Source organism: Brachyhypopomus gauderio, chromosome 13, assembly GCF_052324685.1.
Source record: "Brachyhypopomus gauderio isolate BG-103 chromosome 13, BGAUD_0.2, whole genome shotgun sequence".
Classification (NCBI taxonomy): domain Eukaryota; kingdom Metazoa; phylum Chordata; class Actinopteri; order Gymnotiformes; family Hypopomidae; genus Brachyhypopomus; species Brachyhypopomus gauderio.
The window spans coordinates 19,282,580-19,301,833 of record NC_135223.1 but is presented as its reverse complement, the minus strand read 5'-3'; the positions used below and the strand labels follow the sequence as shown (position 1 = coordinate 19,301,833).

Genomic DNA, 19,254 nt, shown 5'->3' with positions numbered 1-19,254 from the left:
ATTGAAGAATGGTTCACTCAGAAACACTGAAGGAAGATGACACATTGTGCTGTCACTTAATCAATCAATATTTCAATAAGCGAGAGTGGAGAAAGAGGTGTGGGTTTGATGAATCACCAGACATGTGTGATATGAAGACCCTGCAGGGTAGGTGACATCTCTCTAGTGTTAGTCTGAGTGCAATGGGTCATTAGGTTGAACTATGAAATGGGAATACCATATGAGACAAAGTTAAACGCACCTTGTGGTCACAGAGGGCCATGACTAACACCTTTGTGAGCACTGCTTTAAACAGAAATTATTACACCATTTCAATATCACAAATCATCACAAACAGTTCTTAACATGTCGTGTTCATAATTGTAACTGTCTAAATTATTATTACCATGTGAAAGAGTTCATTCTAGCCAAACAGAATATTTAAATTCACTGAGGTTTACAGATAAGTGATGTTGTGGTCTGTTCCCTTCTCAGCTCTCACCTGGCTGGTTTAAAATCCTCTCCTAGCTGAACAAAGCATCCACAGGTTTTGAAAACACAATGAACTGACTGATGCTTTTTAATTTTCATGAGCTCAACATCCTCAATTCATTTAGTAATTAAAATAACAAATTCTTAATGTCTCTAAATGAATAGACTTGACAAGCTCTTATCAAAGACTCCTCAGCTACACACACACACACACACACACACACACACACACACACACACACACACACACACACACCCTTTTGAGCAAATGGCTCAAAAGTAGGGCAGAAATAATCAAATAATTAACCAATTAGGGAACTGGTGAGGTAAGCTATAAAACAAACACCTAATTAGTTTGAAGCCCAATGCAGTGTTGCTTGCTGCAGAGCTAGAGCAGCTCTTCAGTTACTTAATAGGCACCGCGCATGTAGCTGAATGGTCCTTCAGGCATACCACAAAAGAGAACAGTGCATGAATCACATGCCAGGGTAGCTAAGCCACGCCCCCAAAAGCTCCACCTCTATCAAAGGTGCATCTAAATCGATCACGCAAGCTCATGCATGTTCACGTGAGGGCGTGGTCACGTGAGCAGCAGTGCAGTAGACGTGACACGTGTCTTTGTGGTGTGCACCACGGTCCCGATGCTGAGGCGTCACCGCAACGACCCACGATCCCATCAGCCTTTTAAAAGCACTAATTCAATCTTCCTGGGTAGAGTTATTTCTCTTTATCTTTCCGTCCTCTACCCATCTCCTATATACACCATGGCATGCTGCCATTATTCATAGCCAGCTTTTAATACACGTACATTCAGTTATGGTGGCCACAGATGCTGGGGGCCACCACAGTACACAAGAAAAAATATGAAATATGAAACACTTATATAGTACTATTTATGCATCATTGTTCATATGTGCATGAATTAAAGAATTTCAGGGTGGGTAGATCTTTCTGTACTATATGAAGTGGTTGGTCCAGCCACCCGCCTCTATCTGATAACAAGCTTAGGGGTCATACTCAGACCTCGGCAGCCTGCAGACCTGATTCTTCATTTTATGGCTTTGGTTATTGATTAGGGCTCATTTGACATTATCACTATTACAACCTAATTGGGTAAAACTCTGAGCCTTTTAACCGGTTTTAACAATCCTGAGATAAAAGATACATTTGAATCTAAAGAGATTAGAAATCAAAATCAATGTTGGTGATAAACCTTGATTTCTCTGTTGATTTCAGGAAAGGAATATGGGTTGGTACCACTAATTACTAATAGACTAAAGGTTCAGAGCCAAATTATGACGGTCTCTAGGTTCCACACATCCACCTACACAAAACACACACAAGCATCTCCACTATGCATTTTTGTGTGTCTGTGGGTGTGTGTGGTGTGAGTGTATAATATATACAATTTATTGAATATCAGTGTACCAGTTTATCAAGACTAAATATGATCAATAACATTTTTCACTTTAATCTCCACTCCTGGTTTTTGACAACCTCATGAATGTCTACTGTTAATGAAGAGAAAAAGAGACTTAGAGGAAATGGAAGCTGTCACTTACTAAATTAACTCTTCCATAAATGTCCTTTTCTAACATTCTCCCTCGCATCTGGCAGACCTTTACTTGCATGCGTAGAACTAGACGACAAAAACCAGAAGAATGTGTGGGCAGGTAATCTGTCCACTCTCTTATTGTCTTGACTAAACTCTATATATGTTCCACTGACAGCACAGGCTCTCAGACAAGCTGCCGTACCAAGAGAAAGAGAGACAAGTGAGAATGGGGGTGTGGAAATGCTGCAAGAATAAAACTACCCAAAAAGAGAGAACTCCACATGTGGAAGGGTACGAAGTGAAATGGCCTCCACTTGCACATTATCAACCTTGTTTAAAAAGGCCAAAGACACTTTATTGTCCAATATATTGCAACCTTGCCATGCATTTCTCTACGTGTTCAGACTTTTGCCAGTTACATTAATCATATCTTCTGATATTCCCCAGTGTCTGGTGGCATTTTGCTCTATAAAACTTAAGTGCCTGAGCTAAGGAAGAAGTCAGAGATGAAGTAGTTCGATTGTCTCGTTTCCGACAGACATTTCTCAGCCTCCCCTTTCTCTCTCTCTCTATGGAGCGTGTGTGTGTGTGTGTGTGTGTGTGTGTGTGTGTGTGTGTGTGTGTGTGTGTGTGTGTGTGTGTGTGTGTGTGTGTTAAATGGGCCTGAAGGGTATGTGCAGGACATCTGCGTATAAGGGCATATCCTAACACCCTACAAGAATAATTCCTCTTTCCAGCTACCCAAAGTAAAGCATGGGACACAGAGGATTAATTAAACTGTGAGACAAAAGGACGTGATAATTGGAGAGTACCAATTAGAATGTAAATGGGTTAATTTTCCAACAATGAAGGCAGTGCCTTTAAAAATCTAAAGAGCTGGACATTGGTGTTTTTCCTTTGGCTCAACCACTGCGCGTTGCATCTGAGAGGAACCTCACCCATGTAAAATGCAGAGATTTGTGCTAATGTAATTTGTTCTTAAATGTCTATATTACTGCAGTGAGTGAAACTCACAAATCCTCTCACCATCGTTGGTCATCACAGTTATAAAAAGTGATGACTCACTGCAACTGAACATTTGTCTTACACAGCAGAATCTTTTTAATGCAGCAGTAAAGGAGCTATTACTGCATGTATAGTGTAGTCCTAATCAACCATTAAGAGATTTTTGGCACACTTGAGAATGAGAGAATATTTCACCTGATCTCAGACAGCTGCACAGACAACCTTTGTCTTTCAGAATGAACTTTATGACTTTAAGACTACTGACTTTAAAATGCCTTCATGGTCTGGCCCTGTTGTACATCACTTAATTAATTATTTGATGTTTCTCTAAGTTTCTGCAAAAAGTCTCAGATCTATCAACAGTAATATTGAAGCCTTACCCACTATCTGACTTCAGAGCCATGAAACAACCATTTCTTACTATGGCCCTGGAATTTCCTTACTAGAATCTGAGGGACTCTTGTTGATTACAACACTTTTAAGTGGAAGATTAAGCCATCTCTAATTAGTTTATCGTAACATATTTAATTCATATAGATTTTGTTATTTTCTTTCTTCTAAAAATGCTACATAAATACAGCTTAACTCAAGAATCAAGGTAATTAAATCACTGACCTTTTTTAAATGAAATCCCTGTTTACAAAGATTATTATTTTATTTCTTATAGAATATGTACACCTTCAAGAAACAAAGTAAACCACCACACACACATTGTGGTACATTTTATAACATTTCTCAATCAAAACTGCATGCTCACCTCTCAGTTCTCAATACTTTAGCACTGTCAAGTATCGAGTCAACTGAATCATTATTGAGTGTCTGTTCTGCAGTGGGGAGTTAAGGACTGAGAGAGGAGGATTTTTTATCAACAAAAGGCATTCAAGTTGCCTTTTATGATGCAAACACAATCATATACTCATAAGCACACGCAAACACAATCATATACCCATAAGCACACGCAAACACGATCATATACCCATAAGCCCATGTGCATGCATATGCCCGGTTCTCAGGCCTCACCTATTGTGTCCCCTTGCTCGTGTACCATGCTGGCCAAGTCCCTCATAATCTGGCTCACGTCCAGCATATCTCTCTGCAACAACAAGACAGAGACTAGAGGTTAGGAAACAGAGACAAAAGCGCTCTTCATGCTGGCCATCTTCAGGCCAGGATATTTTAGGCATGGCAAGAACGGACCTTTTATTCAGATCAGTAAGCAGTCAAGCGGCTGTAAAAGCACTGCAGCTGTTACAGACCAAAAACATGTAATAGAGAACAAAATCTGAAAGAAAAAAATAAGAATCCCCCCCCCCCCCTCCACACACACACTTTTTTGGAGCACAGGCCCCAGACAGCATGGAGGTGTTTATCTAAACTGGTGTCTAGCTTCCCCTCACAGCCCCCCCAGCCCCCCCCCCCCCCCCCCCCCCCCCCCCGCGTCCATCCACAGCCCGTGCAACTGCAGCTGGGCTGGTGGAGTCGCGGCCAGTGAGCCATTCATCACAGGTGGCTGTGATTGTTTGAGAAACTGGCAGATCTCCTGGCTCTTGGCAAATACCATCTGGCTAGAGCCAAAATGGCCCCTGGCAAAGCCCACGCTGCTAAAGACTTTTTGCATTTGTCTTTGGGCAGTTCAGTCCATCACACAGCAACTGCTCTACAACATATTTATTTTACCTGCCGAGTCCAGTTTGTCACAATGATGAAGTGTAAAGAATTGTTCCATTCACTGGGCAGAAAGGATTTGTGGATATTCATAGTGTTAAGAAGAAGAGAAAGAGAGGAGAAACAGAGTGTGAGAGAGGTGCAGAGAGAGAGAGAGAGGGAGAAGATAGGGAGAGAGAGAGAGGAGAGAAAATGAGAGAGAGAGAGAGAGAGAGGCATACAGAGATATTGACTGTTAGAGTGCTCTGGTGCTCTGTTTCCTGATGTCGGGAGAAAGCCCAGCCAGTTCTGTCCTACATCATTCATGGAGTTATATTCAGCTCATGGTGTTTAGCAGCCCCGATAAAGACCCAACTCATATGACCTGTATAAAACAGCCACTTTTCCTAATCAACAGACTATTCTGGGAGCCTTGAGGGCAATGGTCTTCCTGGCCTGGAAGGACAGTTAAGCGAAGCATTAAATCCGCCTTGTCACCCTTACCAGGAATTTACTCATGTAGTTCAGAACAAACAGAAAGACAACAAAGGACCAAAGGTATAAGAGTTAATGGATTACAACTTCTTTTATATCTACACGCCCTAGTAAAATAGCATTAAGTATGTGCAGAAATTATATCAGATGGGACTCCTTTTAGCTTGTAACCTGTCTCCGTGGCTTCTGTCATTCATTCTCTATTGGAATTGTGTCTGTTGGTACAGGATGGAGAGATTGGAAGAGAGAGAAATTGAAATCCTGACAGGACACAGAGAGTATCTTTTTGTTTCATTAAACAGAATATGTCAGTGTGAGAGCCAGACATCTGCTTCATTTGACACAAAGGCAAACATTTCAGCATACTAAACGCACACACATTCAGTAGAACCGGGAGTTGGACCTACACAGCTATATGTGTGGGTTGAAAAGGCACCTTACAGTGTGAGTAAAATAAGCCCCTCCCATACAGTAGAGGACTGACAGTGCCATAGCCCCAGGCATTATGGAAGTAACACAGGATATGTCTGACAAGAAGTGAGCATAGTGTCACGCATAGTGTCACCATGCGCTATCTTTCAGGATGGGAATGGTGGGGGGGGGGGGTCTAGAAGTTGAGTTGGAGGCAGGAGTTTAGGAAAAGAATGGTTTTGGGTAAAGCAGGAGTTTGGGTAATGCAGGAGTTTAGGTAGAGCAGAGGTTTAGGTAGAGCAGGAGTTTAGGTGGAGCAGGAGTTTAGGTAGAGCAGAAGTTTGGGTAGAGCAGGAGTTTAGGTAGAGCAGAAGTTTAGGTAGAGCAGGAGTTTAGGTAGAGCAGATGTTTAGGTAGAGCAGAAGTTTAGGTAGAGCAGAGGTTTAGGTAGAGCAGGAGTTTAGGTAGAGCAGAAGTTTAGGTAAAGCAGAAGTTTTGGTAAAGCAGGAGTTTAGGTAGAGCAGGGGTTTAGGTTGAGTAGAAGTGTAGGTATAGCAGGAGTTTAGGTAGAGCAGGAGTTTAGGTAGAGCAGACGTTTAGGTATAGCAGGAGTTTAGGTAGAGCAGAAGTTTGGGTAGAGTAGGAGTTTAGGTAGAGCAGAAGTTTAGGTAAAGCAGATGTTTTGGTAAGGCAGGAGTTTAGGTAGAGCAGGAGTTTAGATAGAGTAGAAGTTTAGGTATAGTAGGAGTTTAGGTAGAGCAGGAGTTTAGGTAGAGCAGACGTTTAGGTAGAGCAGAAGTTTAGGTAGAGCAGAAGTTTAGGTAGAGCAAAAGTTTGGTTAGAGCATGAGTTTAGGTAGAGCAGAAGTTTGGGTAGAACATGAGTTTAGGTAGAGCAGAAGTTAAGGTAGAGCAGGAGTTTAGGTAGAGCAGAAGTTTAGGTAGAGGAGAAGTTTGGGTAGAACATGAGTTTAGGTAGAGCAGAAGTTTAGGTAGAGCAGGAGTTTAGGTAGAGCTGAAGTTTAGGTAAAGCAGAAGTTTTGGTAAAGCAGGAGTTTAGGTAGAGCAGAAGTTTAGGTAGAGCAGAAGTTGAGGTAGAGCAGGAGTTTAGGTAGAGCAGGAGTTTATGTAGAGCAGAAGTTTAGGTAGAGCAGAAGTTTATGTAAAACAGAAGTTTTGGTAAAGCAGGAGTTTATGTAGAGCAGAGGTTTAGGTACAGCAGAAGTTTAGTTAGAGCAAAAGTTTAGTTAGAGCAGGAGTATGGGTACAGCAATCAATAATAAGTCTATAGACCTTAAGGCTTCTGTTTTCTGTTTTAACTAAGACAAAACGTGATTTTAAAAATTTATTTTCGGTCTTTCTGAACTTTTTAAAAACACATTTTATGTACATATATGACAACATTACATAACATGAAGTATTCTCGGGACCCAGGAGGGAGAAAGCCAGGAAGATTAGGATAAGCAATATAGTGATATTTCTCAGTGCCCTGAGAAACGTAACCTGAAAATGCATCATTTGCAGTGACTATGTCTAATTTCGAGACCTCACAGTGAGAGCACTATATCAAAGTTACCATGCGGTTGTCAAAGCTAGGCTCCATATTTAGGCACATGGTACTGCGTGTGTGTCTCCAGGGGAGTGTGAGAGTATGCACTTACTGTTCTGTAGTACAGTATGACCGAAAAATATGAGAAAATATGACAACAGTAGAGAAGAGGAGAAGAGAGTGGGTAAGAGAGAGACAGAGAGAGAGAGAAAGAGAGTGAGAGTGAAAGTGATAGAGAGACATTGAGAGATAGAGTAAATGAGAGAATGAGAGTGGGATAGAAAGTGAGCAAGAGAGAAAGAGTGCGAGAAAGTGAGAGAATGAGAGTGAGAGAGAGAGGATGTGTGTGTGTGTGTGTGTGTGGGTGTGTGTGTGTGTGTGTGTGTGTGTGAGAGAGAGAGAGAGAGAGAGAGAGAGAGAGAGAGAGAGAGAGAGAGAGAGAGAGAGAGAGAGAGAGAGAGAGAGAGAATGACTAACAAAATAACAACGGGGATCTACAATAAGGATATTCAATGGTTTTAAGTTTCTGAATTTCACAATATGGAAGGTGACTGAAAAATAAGAAAAAAAATAGAACAATAATATACAAAAGAGTCAGAGAAAAATAGAGTCAGAAAATGACTCAGCCTTACTATAATAAACAGTAATTCAGTGGTTTTACACTCCTGAATAGCTTCAGTACGAAGCACTCAGTCAGACTGCCAGGCCATCAGCAGTGAATGGTCCGAACACCAGAATGAGAACAACGTACTGAATGATCTACTAGGATGAAAGAGGAAAAAAAAGTAGAAATCAGAACAGGCTTGCCAGTTTCAGCCCATGTATTTTAGTCCCGATGTGATAAATCAAAGACGGTGTTTATAAATCAGTAGCTACAACAGACAGGATGGCCACTCAAGGCAGAGAATGCATCATCAGTGCCATCCTTGTCTTTCTCCCTCATTTTTTTTCCATTTCACAAGAACTGGGAAGACAAATGATTATCAGCTCACATGGCCAATGGCGTGGTGAGCTGTGGCTTACTGGAGCAGATCATTTTTGCTGTGAGGTGTATGATCACACAGAGCTGCTTTAGGGCCTCATCATGCTGATATGAATATTAATTTCATTTTTTGAGAAGGGGGGCTTATGGACTCGTTATGGGTGTTTTTCAAATTTCAAATTTCTGAACAAGCACATCATAAAACTCTTGCTGCAAATGGAAATTACTGCAAAACATCTCATCCTTCTGGTTTATCTGAGGGCTGAAGGCTCTGCCCAGAGGTATTTATTACCCCTTTCCAACAGTGAGCTGATCACTCTTTCTACTATCAGCAAAGGGCAACTAAGAGCCTCTGATTAATCTTCTGATGGACATCATTGTGCCAGTTTGCCTGACAGACAAACACATCTGGAAAAATAAAGGCAAGACATAAACAACAAGGAATTGAGATGCTAGGACACGGATTAAGTTTATTACCTGGCATAGCAGTAAATGAAATAATGCCCCAAAGACACTGTTTTCTCATACATTTGGAGTTTCACAGAATTGCGTGGAACACTCACAGCGTCCTGCCACATATGGTCATTTTATGATACTTGCGTCATGAATGTGTCACTCTTGAAGAACTTGAAGAACTGCATTTGGAGTTCAGTTTGTCATGTTTGAAAACTGGAATAAGTAGAAACATGTTTCATGTTTTTTATTGTCTCGGTATGAGAACATTTTTCTTTGGAGTTGTCTCCAGCACCACAGCAGACTGATGAGACTGGTGTCTCACCTAGGCCTCCATCACTTCTCCGTGAGCACAGACCCATCGAGTGTCTGTTTCTCTGCTTACTCCTTCCATTCTCAGTGTGTTATTTTAGGTCCTGTTGCCTCTTCCAGTGAGTCTGCTGTTGCTTAACTACCCCCTAACATTTCTCAGCTTGTGTTTGCCTATTTTATCTCACTTTTGTTTTGAATGCTCAGTGAATACTTAATTTGTTATAATGCCAGCCTGTGTATTCTCTTTTATGACAGATATAAACTAATTTATTGGCATTGGTCCTTTTTTCAAATTACTTTCAGTAACCAAATTGTCAATGTCAATCCTTTTGACATTTTGTATCTGTAGCTTTAGTTATTTCTAACCAAATTTATCTCATTCTGAGATTACTCTGTGCCATTCCACCTTTTTCAAAACAAATTTCTACGGTCTCAGTGATCATCTTTAAACATTGTATTCTTACATTTTTACTGTAGGTTTTATTAATATAATAGTTCACATGGGAACGACATGTATCTTAAGTTTTAAAATAATTACTGGGAATGATATAATACATTAATTTACTTTCTTTCCACCTAAAGATTCCCACCATCAGGTAATTCTCCCATGTCACAGAACAGCTGCCAACCAGGGAGATTGAGGGCCATCACATGCTTTTTCCAAGGCACAGCTAATCACCACTCTTTTCAAGCAGCTTATGCAATGTAGGGGGCAGGACTAACACACTTGGAGGCCAGTACTATTGGCCCCCTTCTGATGCATGAGCTCGCAGCCCTCCATCATTGGCCAGTGTCACTATAATTGACAAGGGAGAGAGAGTACATCACCCCTCCCTTCTCCCGCCCTCAGTGGACAGCCAATTTTTGCTCTCTCAGCCGGCCGGCCACAGATGGCTGTAGCATCGTCATGGATCAAACATGCAATCTCCTGATGATCGGGCAACTGTTTTTCTGTAGCACTATTCAGAATATCCCACTTATATCTTATGACAAGAAAACATGAGGCATGGAATGACCTTATTTCACATGTAGAATAGTATTGGTTCACTGGTTGACCTTGGCTTATTCATACTGTCTTTTCATGTATGTGGTAAAAGTTAATCATCTGGTTAGAGGTAAACAGGAAACGTCTAATATTATTATTCAGATGATTAGTAGTATATTCAAATCAGTCTGTGTAAGCTTTAAGGCATATCTTAACAACAGATATCTTAATTACAAATGCAAACCTTCACAGTCTGTCATACAAGAAGGTACAAGCTGCACATGGCTGAAAGGGAGACAAGAAAGTGTTAAATCTACATGTTGTCATGGTGTTCCAGGCAGTAAGGTACACACACACACACACACACACACACACACACACACACACACACACACACACACACACACACACACACCTCCCACCTCCACCGCTGCACCCTGCTCTCCTAAACCACACCTAGAAGATGTCCGGGTCAATGATATCATGCCAAAGAGCTTTACTGACTGCCAGCCATTGTGATTTACTTTCGCTTTCTTTCTTAAGTTCTCGCACCACTGTGAGTAGTATTGTTGCAATGGAGAACAAAGACTTCTCACAACCACACTCGTGTCTCACTTCCTACCTGGCACCATCACAAATGTGAATGTCTTTTTCATTACCCTGGATTGACTCCCTTCGTGGCTACCTAAGGCAGGTGTGCTTCAGCTTCTACATATCACATTTTGAAAAATATATGTGTGCTTCATCTCACTAATAAAATGTAAACCATGCAAGTTAGTTATAGATCATGTATTTTGATCATGTTTGTCACATTTTCAATAACTGTTGGGGACTTCATGCAATTATGATGGATCACTTCCAATGCAATAGCCTTTTTAAATATAATGGCTCACTTTTCTCAATACAGTGTGACAGATGAACAAAGATGTCAAGTGGGTTGTTTTAGCCACATCTCACATTGACTCATTTATTCACAAATTAGTTATAAGTTTAAATGCTACACCCCACCCTCCAAAAAGAAAAGAAAAAAAACAAATAAAAACCCCAGACAAACAGACAAACAAAACGTAGGCCCTGCATCTGATATTGCAATGTACAAGAGTTTGTCAGTGTAAGATTAAGTTAGTGAAGTCCAGCTTTAAAAAATAAGTGACTTTGCTGACAAGGAAGCAATGAACAGAAAAGGTGGAGGGATGGATTCTGTAGCTTATAACTGTCCTCTCCCCATTGACCTGACTTTTGATTTCATTTCCCCTGAGAATAGCGTGGTACTTGTTTTTGCAGTGCTACCAGCTGAGCCCCCCAAATCAACTGGCACACTTACCACAGGCTGTGAGCTCAACTACACAGCAGCAGAGCTAACGCTTGAAGCCACAACACACCAGCACAAAATAATCTGAATTTCTCACATGCGTGCAGAGATTTGAAGACTCAATGCGATTGGAAGATGGATAAGACCTAGTGCATGCCTGACCTCATCCACAGTGTGTGGAGAACTATTTAAAAAATGTAATCCTGAGTGAGTCAAAATTATTTTTGTCAACTTCTGCCCATATTTAACCACTGCAGGGAAAATATCTAAATCATGAACAAATCTCCCAGTTAAACACAGAAAATGTGGTAAGACAACAAGTGATGATGAAAAACATCTGCAATCTCTCCCCCACCTTGACAAAAAGACTATTAGCAATGTTACAGATCTGGGGAATGATGGAATAGCATTGTTTTCTTCTGCCAATCACACGTCTTGATTTATACTTATCTCTGCCAGTGCTATGATGTAGACACAATGGGCAGTCTGACAAGCTTTCATCAAGATTTTACCATAGGCTCATCACGTAGTGGCCGTTATGAAAGACTGGCCCTCTGTCCTCGGCAGAGAATGTGCTTGATGACATGTCTAGGAAGAACTTCACAGGATCCAATCTGTCAGCCAACAACAAGTTTGTTTCTTATAAACAGTGACTAGTAGAGGAGAGATAACATATCAATCAAAAACATGCTGGGAGAGCTAAAGAAATATGAACAGGGATTGAGGGGTAAAGAGAAAGTATATATATATATGAGAGAGAGAGGGAGAGAGAGGGAGAGAGAGAGAGAGAGAGAGAGAGAGAGATGAGAAAGCTGATAATGGACCAGGCAGCAGTCTTTTAGCAGCAATCTAGACTGAAATGTCAGTCAAATTCAGTGTTAGATAATTGGGCTTAGAGACAGTGAGTTTTAGCTGTTCTAACAGAAATAATCACTGCTCTTTATGTGTTAAGTGCACTACTCTAGTGACCTAATTACGTTTCTACATACTTTAAGACATGTACATCTGCCTAGGCTAGACACAATGCCTTTATTTGTCCTGTAAACACATATTTGTCTACAGTAAAATCAAATGCTGTTTTTCCCCACATATCCCAAGTTCTTTGGAGTCTGGGTTAGAGCACAGGATCATTATACATTATACAGCACCACTGGAGACAAAAGGAGTCAACAGTGGCTTCACAGCAGAGCTGGGACTCAAACCCACAACCTTCTAGTTGGCAAGCCACTGTTCTACCCACTAAGGTGCCACTGCCCCTGTAGTACTAACCATCAAATTCACAGCAAAACATTTTTCTGCCCTTTCTGATTAACCTTACCAAGGGCATCAAAGGAACTATGTACAGGGGACTATACATATACTAAGATCCTATGACATAAAGCTTCACTGTGGCTAACTGTGACAGGGCAATAGTGATTGACTTTGTTCTTAGGCTTTTCTGCAGTTTCCAAATCATATTTATAATATGACACCTACAAACAAGAAGCATACTAGAAGCAATTGTCCTTACAACAGATTTTATAAGCATCCTTTTCAAGAACACATATCTCATGACCATAATCGTAGCTTGTGAATGTTAATGTGTTGGTACAGTACTTAACTGAACCATGAACACATGTCTTTCTTTCTCTCCCCCTCTCTGCTCTTTCGTCCCCTCTCCCCTCCCTCCATCTAAATGTGTTTAATGCTGATATGAATCCCCCCCCCCCCCCCCCACACACACACACACACATATCCCACCCTGGCCGAAGGCATCAGGCAGCAGGACATAGTGTCACTGCAACAGCAGAAAAACTGTTAAGCAGATTTACGCACACGCTTACTGTTGGGAAAGAAAAAAAAACGATGACATTTTCCTGCACCGCCTGCAAAAGGCTTAAGTGTGAGACGTCTCTTTCAGCCTTTGCTGAATAAACGGTTTTGAATGTGGAATCAAATGTTTCCTCTGCTGCCCCAGCCCCCTGGACCCCACAACTCAAGGCACACATGCAGTGCCAGAACAACATGGCGGATGGTTGTATGTGTGTGTCACCCTGAGAGAAAGCCAGTAGAAAGAGAAAAAAAAGCCAAAAAAAGGGAGAATAATTATTCATTTAACATGAATGTGTCTGAGACGTTATATACAGGACCTAGAAATACTGTCCAAAATCCCTCATTTTAATTAATATCCTAGAAAATCTTGCAAACCAAGTACTAGTATAAGAACAATTTTATGTTTCAATTCAAAAACCATCACACTGGATCGGCTGTAACGAACTTCTTATGGCAAAGCCGGACAAAGTTTACTTATAGATTACAGAGAAAGGATACTACAAAGTAGTGCACTACAAAGTACTACACAATAGAATTATCACTCTTGAGCTGTGCACTTATGCTAGCGTCACAATATGGTGAAGTTGTGATATAACCCACACAACTACAAATGTATTAGTTTTGATGACCTCCAGAGATATTACAGAACATTCTAAAAATGTATTTCAACACAGTTATTATTTTATTCCTCCTCTTGTATTCAACTATATATGATGACATTTATTAAGTTATTTAAACTGCACTTTTCAGTTATATCACTGTTCAAAATCACAACATATGGCACACCTGTCTCAGTCGTATTTTGTAATATATTCTGTGATTTTTAGGCCATATTCCACTTATCTGCTGTTAGCATCTCTATCTCTAGCTGGCCAGAGCGTGGACCCAGCCGCACCTCACCTCTGTCAGATGCCCCCTGATATCAGTTCACTGCAGACGAAGCCCTTGTGGCCTCCACCTATAAATCAGTCTGTTCCTATCAGCAGAACAGAACAACAGAAGAACTCATTTCCTTACAAATATGAGACAAATATTTGTCTTGAAAACTAATACATAACATTATGATCAAAAAGGCTCCGTGGAGTCAGAACCTGAAGGATTACAACCTCACGAGGTGAAAGGAATGATGTACACAGTATAAGAGCACTGGTCTTACACTATCAGTCAACGGTTGTGGGTTGAAATGGCAGTGGGATGCCATCTTCTTTTGGAAGAGGACCCTTCAGTCAGTGTATCAGATATAGTCACTCTACTGCATGTACTATCCTTTGCCCACACAGGACATTGGTTTACAAACTGTCCCAGTTATTTGTACTGGATTGTCTAACTTCTTCTCAAAAATCTACTGTGGTGTCATTCATAGAATGGGAGAATATACAGAAGCTATTAAACAAATAAACAAACAAAAAACCCAATCTGTCTTGAGACTTATCTTACGTCTGTGATAAAATACAATGTTAGATGTTTAGCTGTTAACACATTCACTCAGCAGATAACTCTAATGTTGCTATACTCTACTGTCTCCCTCAAGGGCAGACACACTGCACTGTCCACATTTGCAGGGGAGATGTGTGTCTGTATATCTGCCTTCCAGTTGGGCCAGGTGTTGCATTCAGATTCCCCTTGAAAGTTGTCCTCTGTTATACCCACAGCTATTTTTTTCTAAATTCATTTTGATGAAATGTTAGCCAGTGCCAGAGTGCTAAAGGTGCAGCTGGAGGTGATATCATAAAAGAGTGAAGGAGCAACCTTCCTGAGCCTGAGGGTGAAGCTCATCACCCTCCCTCTCTCTCTCTCTCTCTCTCTCTCTCTCTCTCTCTCTCTCTCTCTCTCTCACTCTTGCTCTCTCTATTTATATATATATATATATATATATTGCTAGTATCGCTCACTTCACTCAACCCCACAGTGTGCCGCTAAAGGACAGTACAGTACATCTGAATTCAATTAGACACCCAGGAGACACACTTAATTCCCCTTGTTCCTCTCCTTGTAGGAATACCAAAGCAGTGACGAGTGGTTTAACCCTCCTGTCCCTGTCATTTCTGTTCAAGCGCCATGCGCTGTCTCTTACCATAGCAGCCTCTAGAGAGCACTTTGCCAGATCAACTTTTTGGAAGGAAAGTAGTGAACACAAAGCGCGAACAAGCTTGCACATGCAAGCGTGAGATAGATAGATAGAGAGAGAGAGAGAGAGAGAGAGAGAGAGAGAGGGAGAGGAAGGGAGGGAGGGGGAGAGAGAGGAAGGGAGGGAGAGAGAGAGAGAGAGGAAGGGAGGGAGGGAGAGAGAGCAAGAGGGAGAGAGAGTGAGAGAGAGGAAGGGAGAGAGATAGTGAGAGGAAAGAGAGAGAGAGAGAGAGAGAGAGAGAGAGAGAGAGAGAGAGAGAGAGAGAGAGAGAGAGAGAGAGAGAGAGAGAGAGAGAGAGAGAGTTCAGTTCCAGACACTGAGGATTCAGCTGTGTGGAGCTGGCTGAGCAGCAGTGGGTGGGGAGGAAGAGCGTGGGGATTTAGACTGGAAAAAAGCACATTGTCAGATGTGATGAGCCTAACCGAGTTCAGGCACAGAGCCCTTCAGCACCTGCCATGGAGCTCACGCAGTGTGGGCAGGACCACGTCGCTGTCACCTCTGCAATCAGTCCAACTCCGCTCCCCCCATGCCTTACAGAAGCTGTCTGGATTGGCTGAGTTCCTCATGTGTGAAGGTGGATCTGCTTTATCTGAGGCTTGATGACACTCTGTGTTGCACTTGTATATTAGTAGCAGCTGAATTGGCGCTGGACGTGTCTGACATTTAGTCAAATCTTGAAACATGGCCATAGATCTTCCTTTCTACACTTCTTGAATTTTTGTCATTTGTTATAAAGACGTGACTTTTTCTCATCTTTCGAATCCATACTAATCATATCAGACACCTAACACACAAAGAAAAACTGAAATGTATGTAAAAAGGCCAGAAATGGACCAGAATGGTGTCACACATCAGGAAAGTTGTGTCCTCTATTTGAAATTACACCCATCTGTGGGCGCATCTGGAGAAAAATGCCTTTCAAGCAGAAGATAAGGATTCAAAACTGAATCGTAAGCAAAAATACCTTATGCTAATGTGAAGTGAAGAAAAAAAACAAACCATACAAAAAATATCCTAAGCAACTGGGTTAACTACCGGATTTACTAATGGATAAAGAAGATGGATGACAGAATCCACACCAAAATAATCTTCATTGGCCTTTAGGGTTCAATACACTACAGAATAAAAAAAATCACTGCTGTTCTGTTCTCTCAGTGCAAATGTGTTAATCTGTCCTATAGCAGTGATTTAGTTTTTGTACATGCGTGACACTAAAGTTTACTAAGTTTGTTTAGGTAAGCTCCTCATACAGTTACTTTGAACTGCTTCTGCAGAGCAGAGATGGAGTGGCTTATTAAGTTAGTATCAGTGCAAAGTACCACACTTAAGCCTGGGGCACATGCTGACCCGGGGAAGGCAAGCCAGATTGTTACTCTTAATTGAGAGCACCTTGCCCAATTACAGGTCTGGCATACTGAGTGACTGTCTAAAAAAATAAAGGAAACAAAATGGAACAGATTTCCTGCTGCCTGGAAAATGTGAAAGATGTATTATGTTGAAGTGACTCTGTGCAGGCAGACTGTCTTCAGGCAGAACCACAAACAGTCAGCATAATGTTATCACTGTTTGAGCAGCACAGATTTAAATGTTAAAAGTACAAGAACTAACATTTTGGGGAAACCATCTATATCTGCTTAGTGATTTTTAAATAAATGTTACAGAAAAAGAGAAATTAGTCTTTTTATATATATTTTTTATATTATTAAAAAAATTATATTGTTATTTACGGAGTACAGAATTGTATATATATATATATATATATATATATATATATATATATATATATATATATATATATATATATATATATAGATAGATATATATCAGGCAGTGTTAAAGGAAATTATGTTGATTGAACTGGATGTCTACACAAAAGTCACATTTAATTGATTTTTGTGTTTCTATACTATCATACTACATATAAGCAAATAAGCAACTCAGAACAGGGAATAAGAATGTTGGCTTCAATTCTCTGATAAACCACCTCCTGATGCAGTTCACCATTACTGCTGGCTGCTGCTCAGTTGCAATCAGTGTCCGTCTCCATGGTCCTCTGGAACAGACAGCCTGCTACAGCCCTCCTCATCACAGTGTCTGCAGGCTAACTGCACTACTGAAACTCAATATTTCTTGAAGTACTTTCCAGCATATCAAACATACAATCAATAGCCTGACCAAAGGCAGTACCCTCTACACTAATCCTGAAACTCAAACTGCAGGTAGGCTGTGGCATAGCTACTGTACCTTCCTAATAGAGAATACTGGAGAAAAACAGCCTGATCAGAATTAGGCAGTGCTGAGGAACCCCATGGAGCTTATAACCATGACCTGCAAAAGCACTGCCCCAAATATCACAGCATTCTGTTCAAGATTAATAGCATTTTCTGGAGCCAGACTCAGACTGTGGCAATGAAATTGGGCCAGAAACTTTACTTCCAAAGCCATGATCTGATGTGAACCTTCTCCTACATTTACTGTAACACATTGTGGGGGTTGCACAGAACAAAATGGATATATTTTTCTATAACTTGGGACAGTTTCTGGAAACTACTGACTATATTTTATTGACATCCTCACGCATTCAATGAAAAGACAGACTTTCAGAATGGTAACTGCCAGTGATGTCAGTAACTTAAGTAACAAAGTTACCTAGTAAAGCATTACTCTAATCTGACCACTTTTTTCAGAAACGTGTAATATAATGAGTTCCTTTTTCCAATCCAGTAATAAAGGCTAGATTATACTTTCGCGCCTGACCATAGTGCTCAAATTTGCAGTGTTCTCCGTATCGATAGGTGGTAGTGTAAAGAAATACCCCTTAAGAACAGGGGACGGAACATTTGCCGGACGGATTTTAATGTTGCATTGTGTTACAGGTTTGGCTAAAGTAGCTTCTTGAAAATGCTTGAAATTGTAATTGTATTTCATTTCACAACAAATAGTTGTCTGGCTGAATAGGTTGCTTGTATTACTATGTTTACAAACACGTTTACAAATAATACCACGCAGCGACACAAACATAATGTCAGGAGACACATTGTTACTGTTAAAAATGCACTTCCAATAAAGTGAGTATTGGCAAAACTCATCAAACTGTGATTTTTTTCCTGTGACAAATATAAAGTATCAAGGTATTTCATATATCCTAACCAGGCTCTTTTCAATAATTACTGATTATACCCTTTCAAGCTATTTTACATAAAAATATAAATGAATATGCCAACCTTTCAGGAAATCAAAATGTATATATGTGACATTTAATAGTTTCCTGAGCACACAAATTATTGTAGCAAATTCTAGACTACATCTGTCCCAGTCTGCAATGGCTTAAGGGAAGAATAAGCTGGAAAAGAGTCCTTCCAGAACAAATCGAGTCAGGCCAACAGTGCACTCCCAGCATTTCTATATATGTTCTGCATAGTAATCCTGACATTGTCAGTGGGTTGTTCTCTAAGTGTGGCAGCTCAGCTCACACCTCTATCTGCAGCAGGGCCTCTTCTCTCTGGTGCAGAAGTTCCATGTCTTCCTCAGTGATCTCAGACAGGAACGCCTGCTGCCCGTCTCCCAGCACAGGTTCTGCTGCCCCAAACAGCGGGCCTTCCTCACACAGCTCAGTGAATGGCGTCTGCGGGCTCTGCACAGACAAATACGCACACACACAAACACAGAAAAAAAACTGGTTATGCTTTGAATTGCAGATGAAGGTACAGCTGTATACACACATTTGAGTTACAACTGTACATTATAACCACACTATATACAATTTGCAAACATATTCTGATCCAGAATGTAGGAAAGAACTGGCTGTGTCATTAGAAAGGACTATGACATCCTGTCTCTGACTGAAATGAATTTTTATTAGACTTTCCAAACAGGCTTCTTTAGTTAGACTTTGTTTGCCAGAACTCTGAACTACAGTGAAAATCCATGTGGGAGTTGGTCACTGAGTGAGCAGCACATTGATCTGCACTTTCTAATTGCATATGTATGACACAGAAAGCCTAAGGCATGTTATTGTTTTTACTGTTCACTGGATGACTCATTGTATTCCATTTCCCCCCATCTCAAAATTAGTACACCTAATAGGCTCCATCTCACACCAGCTCCATGACACTCTGAAGAGCTCCCTCTCCTCAGGGAT

At 40.8% G+C, this 19,254-nt stretch overlaps 1 protein-coding gene across 1 annotated transcript in view; it reads right to left on the bottom strand.

The window, feature by feature from the left end:
* tsnare1 (T-SNARE Domain Containing 1) overlaps positions 1-19,254 on the bottom strand; it is a 117,860-nt gene that overhangs the window by 40,124 nt on the left and 58,482 nt on the right. Inside the window, exons 8-9 of the mRNA XM_076971511.1 lie at positions 18,589-18,747; positions 4,052-4,124 (exon numbers count right to left, since the gene is read on the bottom strand). Coding sequence (XP_076827626.1) covers positions 4,052-4,124; positions 18,589-18,747 — 232 coding nt within the window. The remainder of the gene's footprint in view (positions 1-4,051; positions 4,125-18,588; positions 18,748-19,254) is intronic.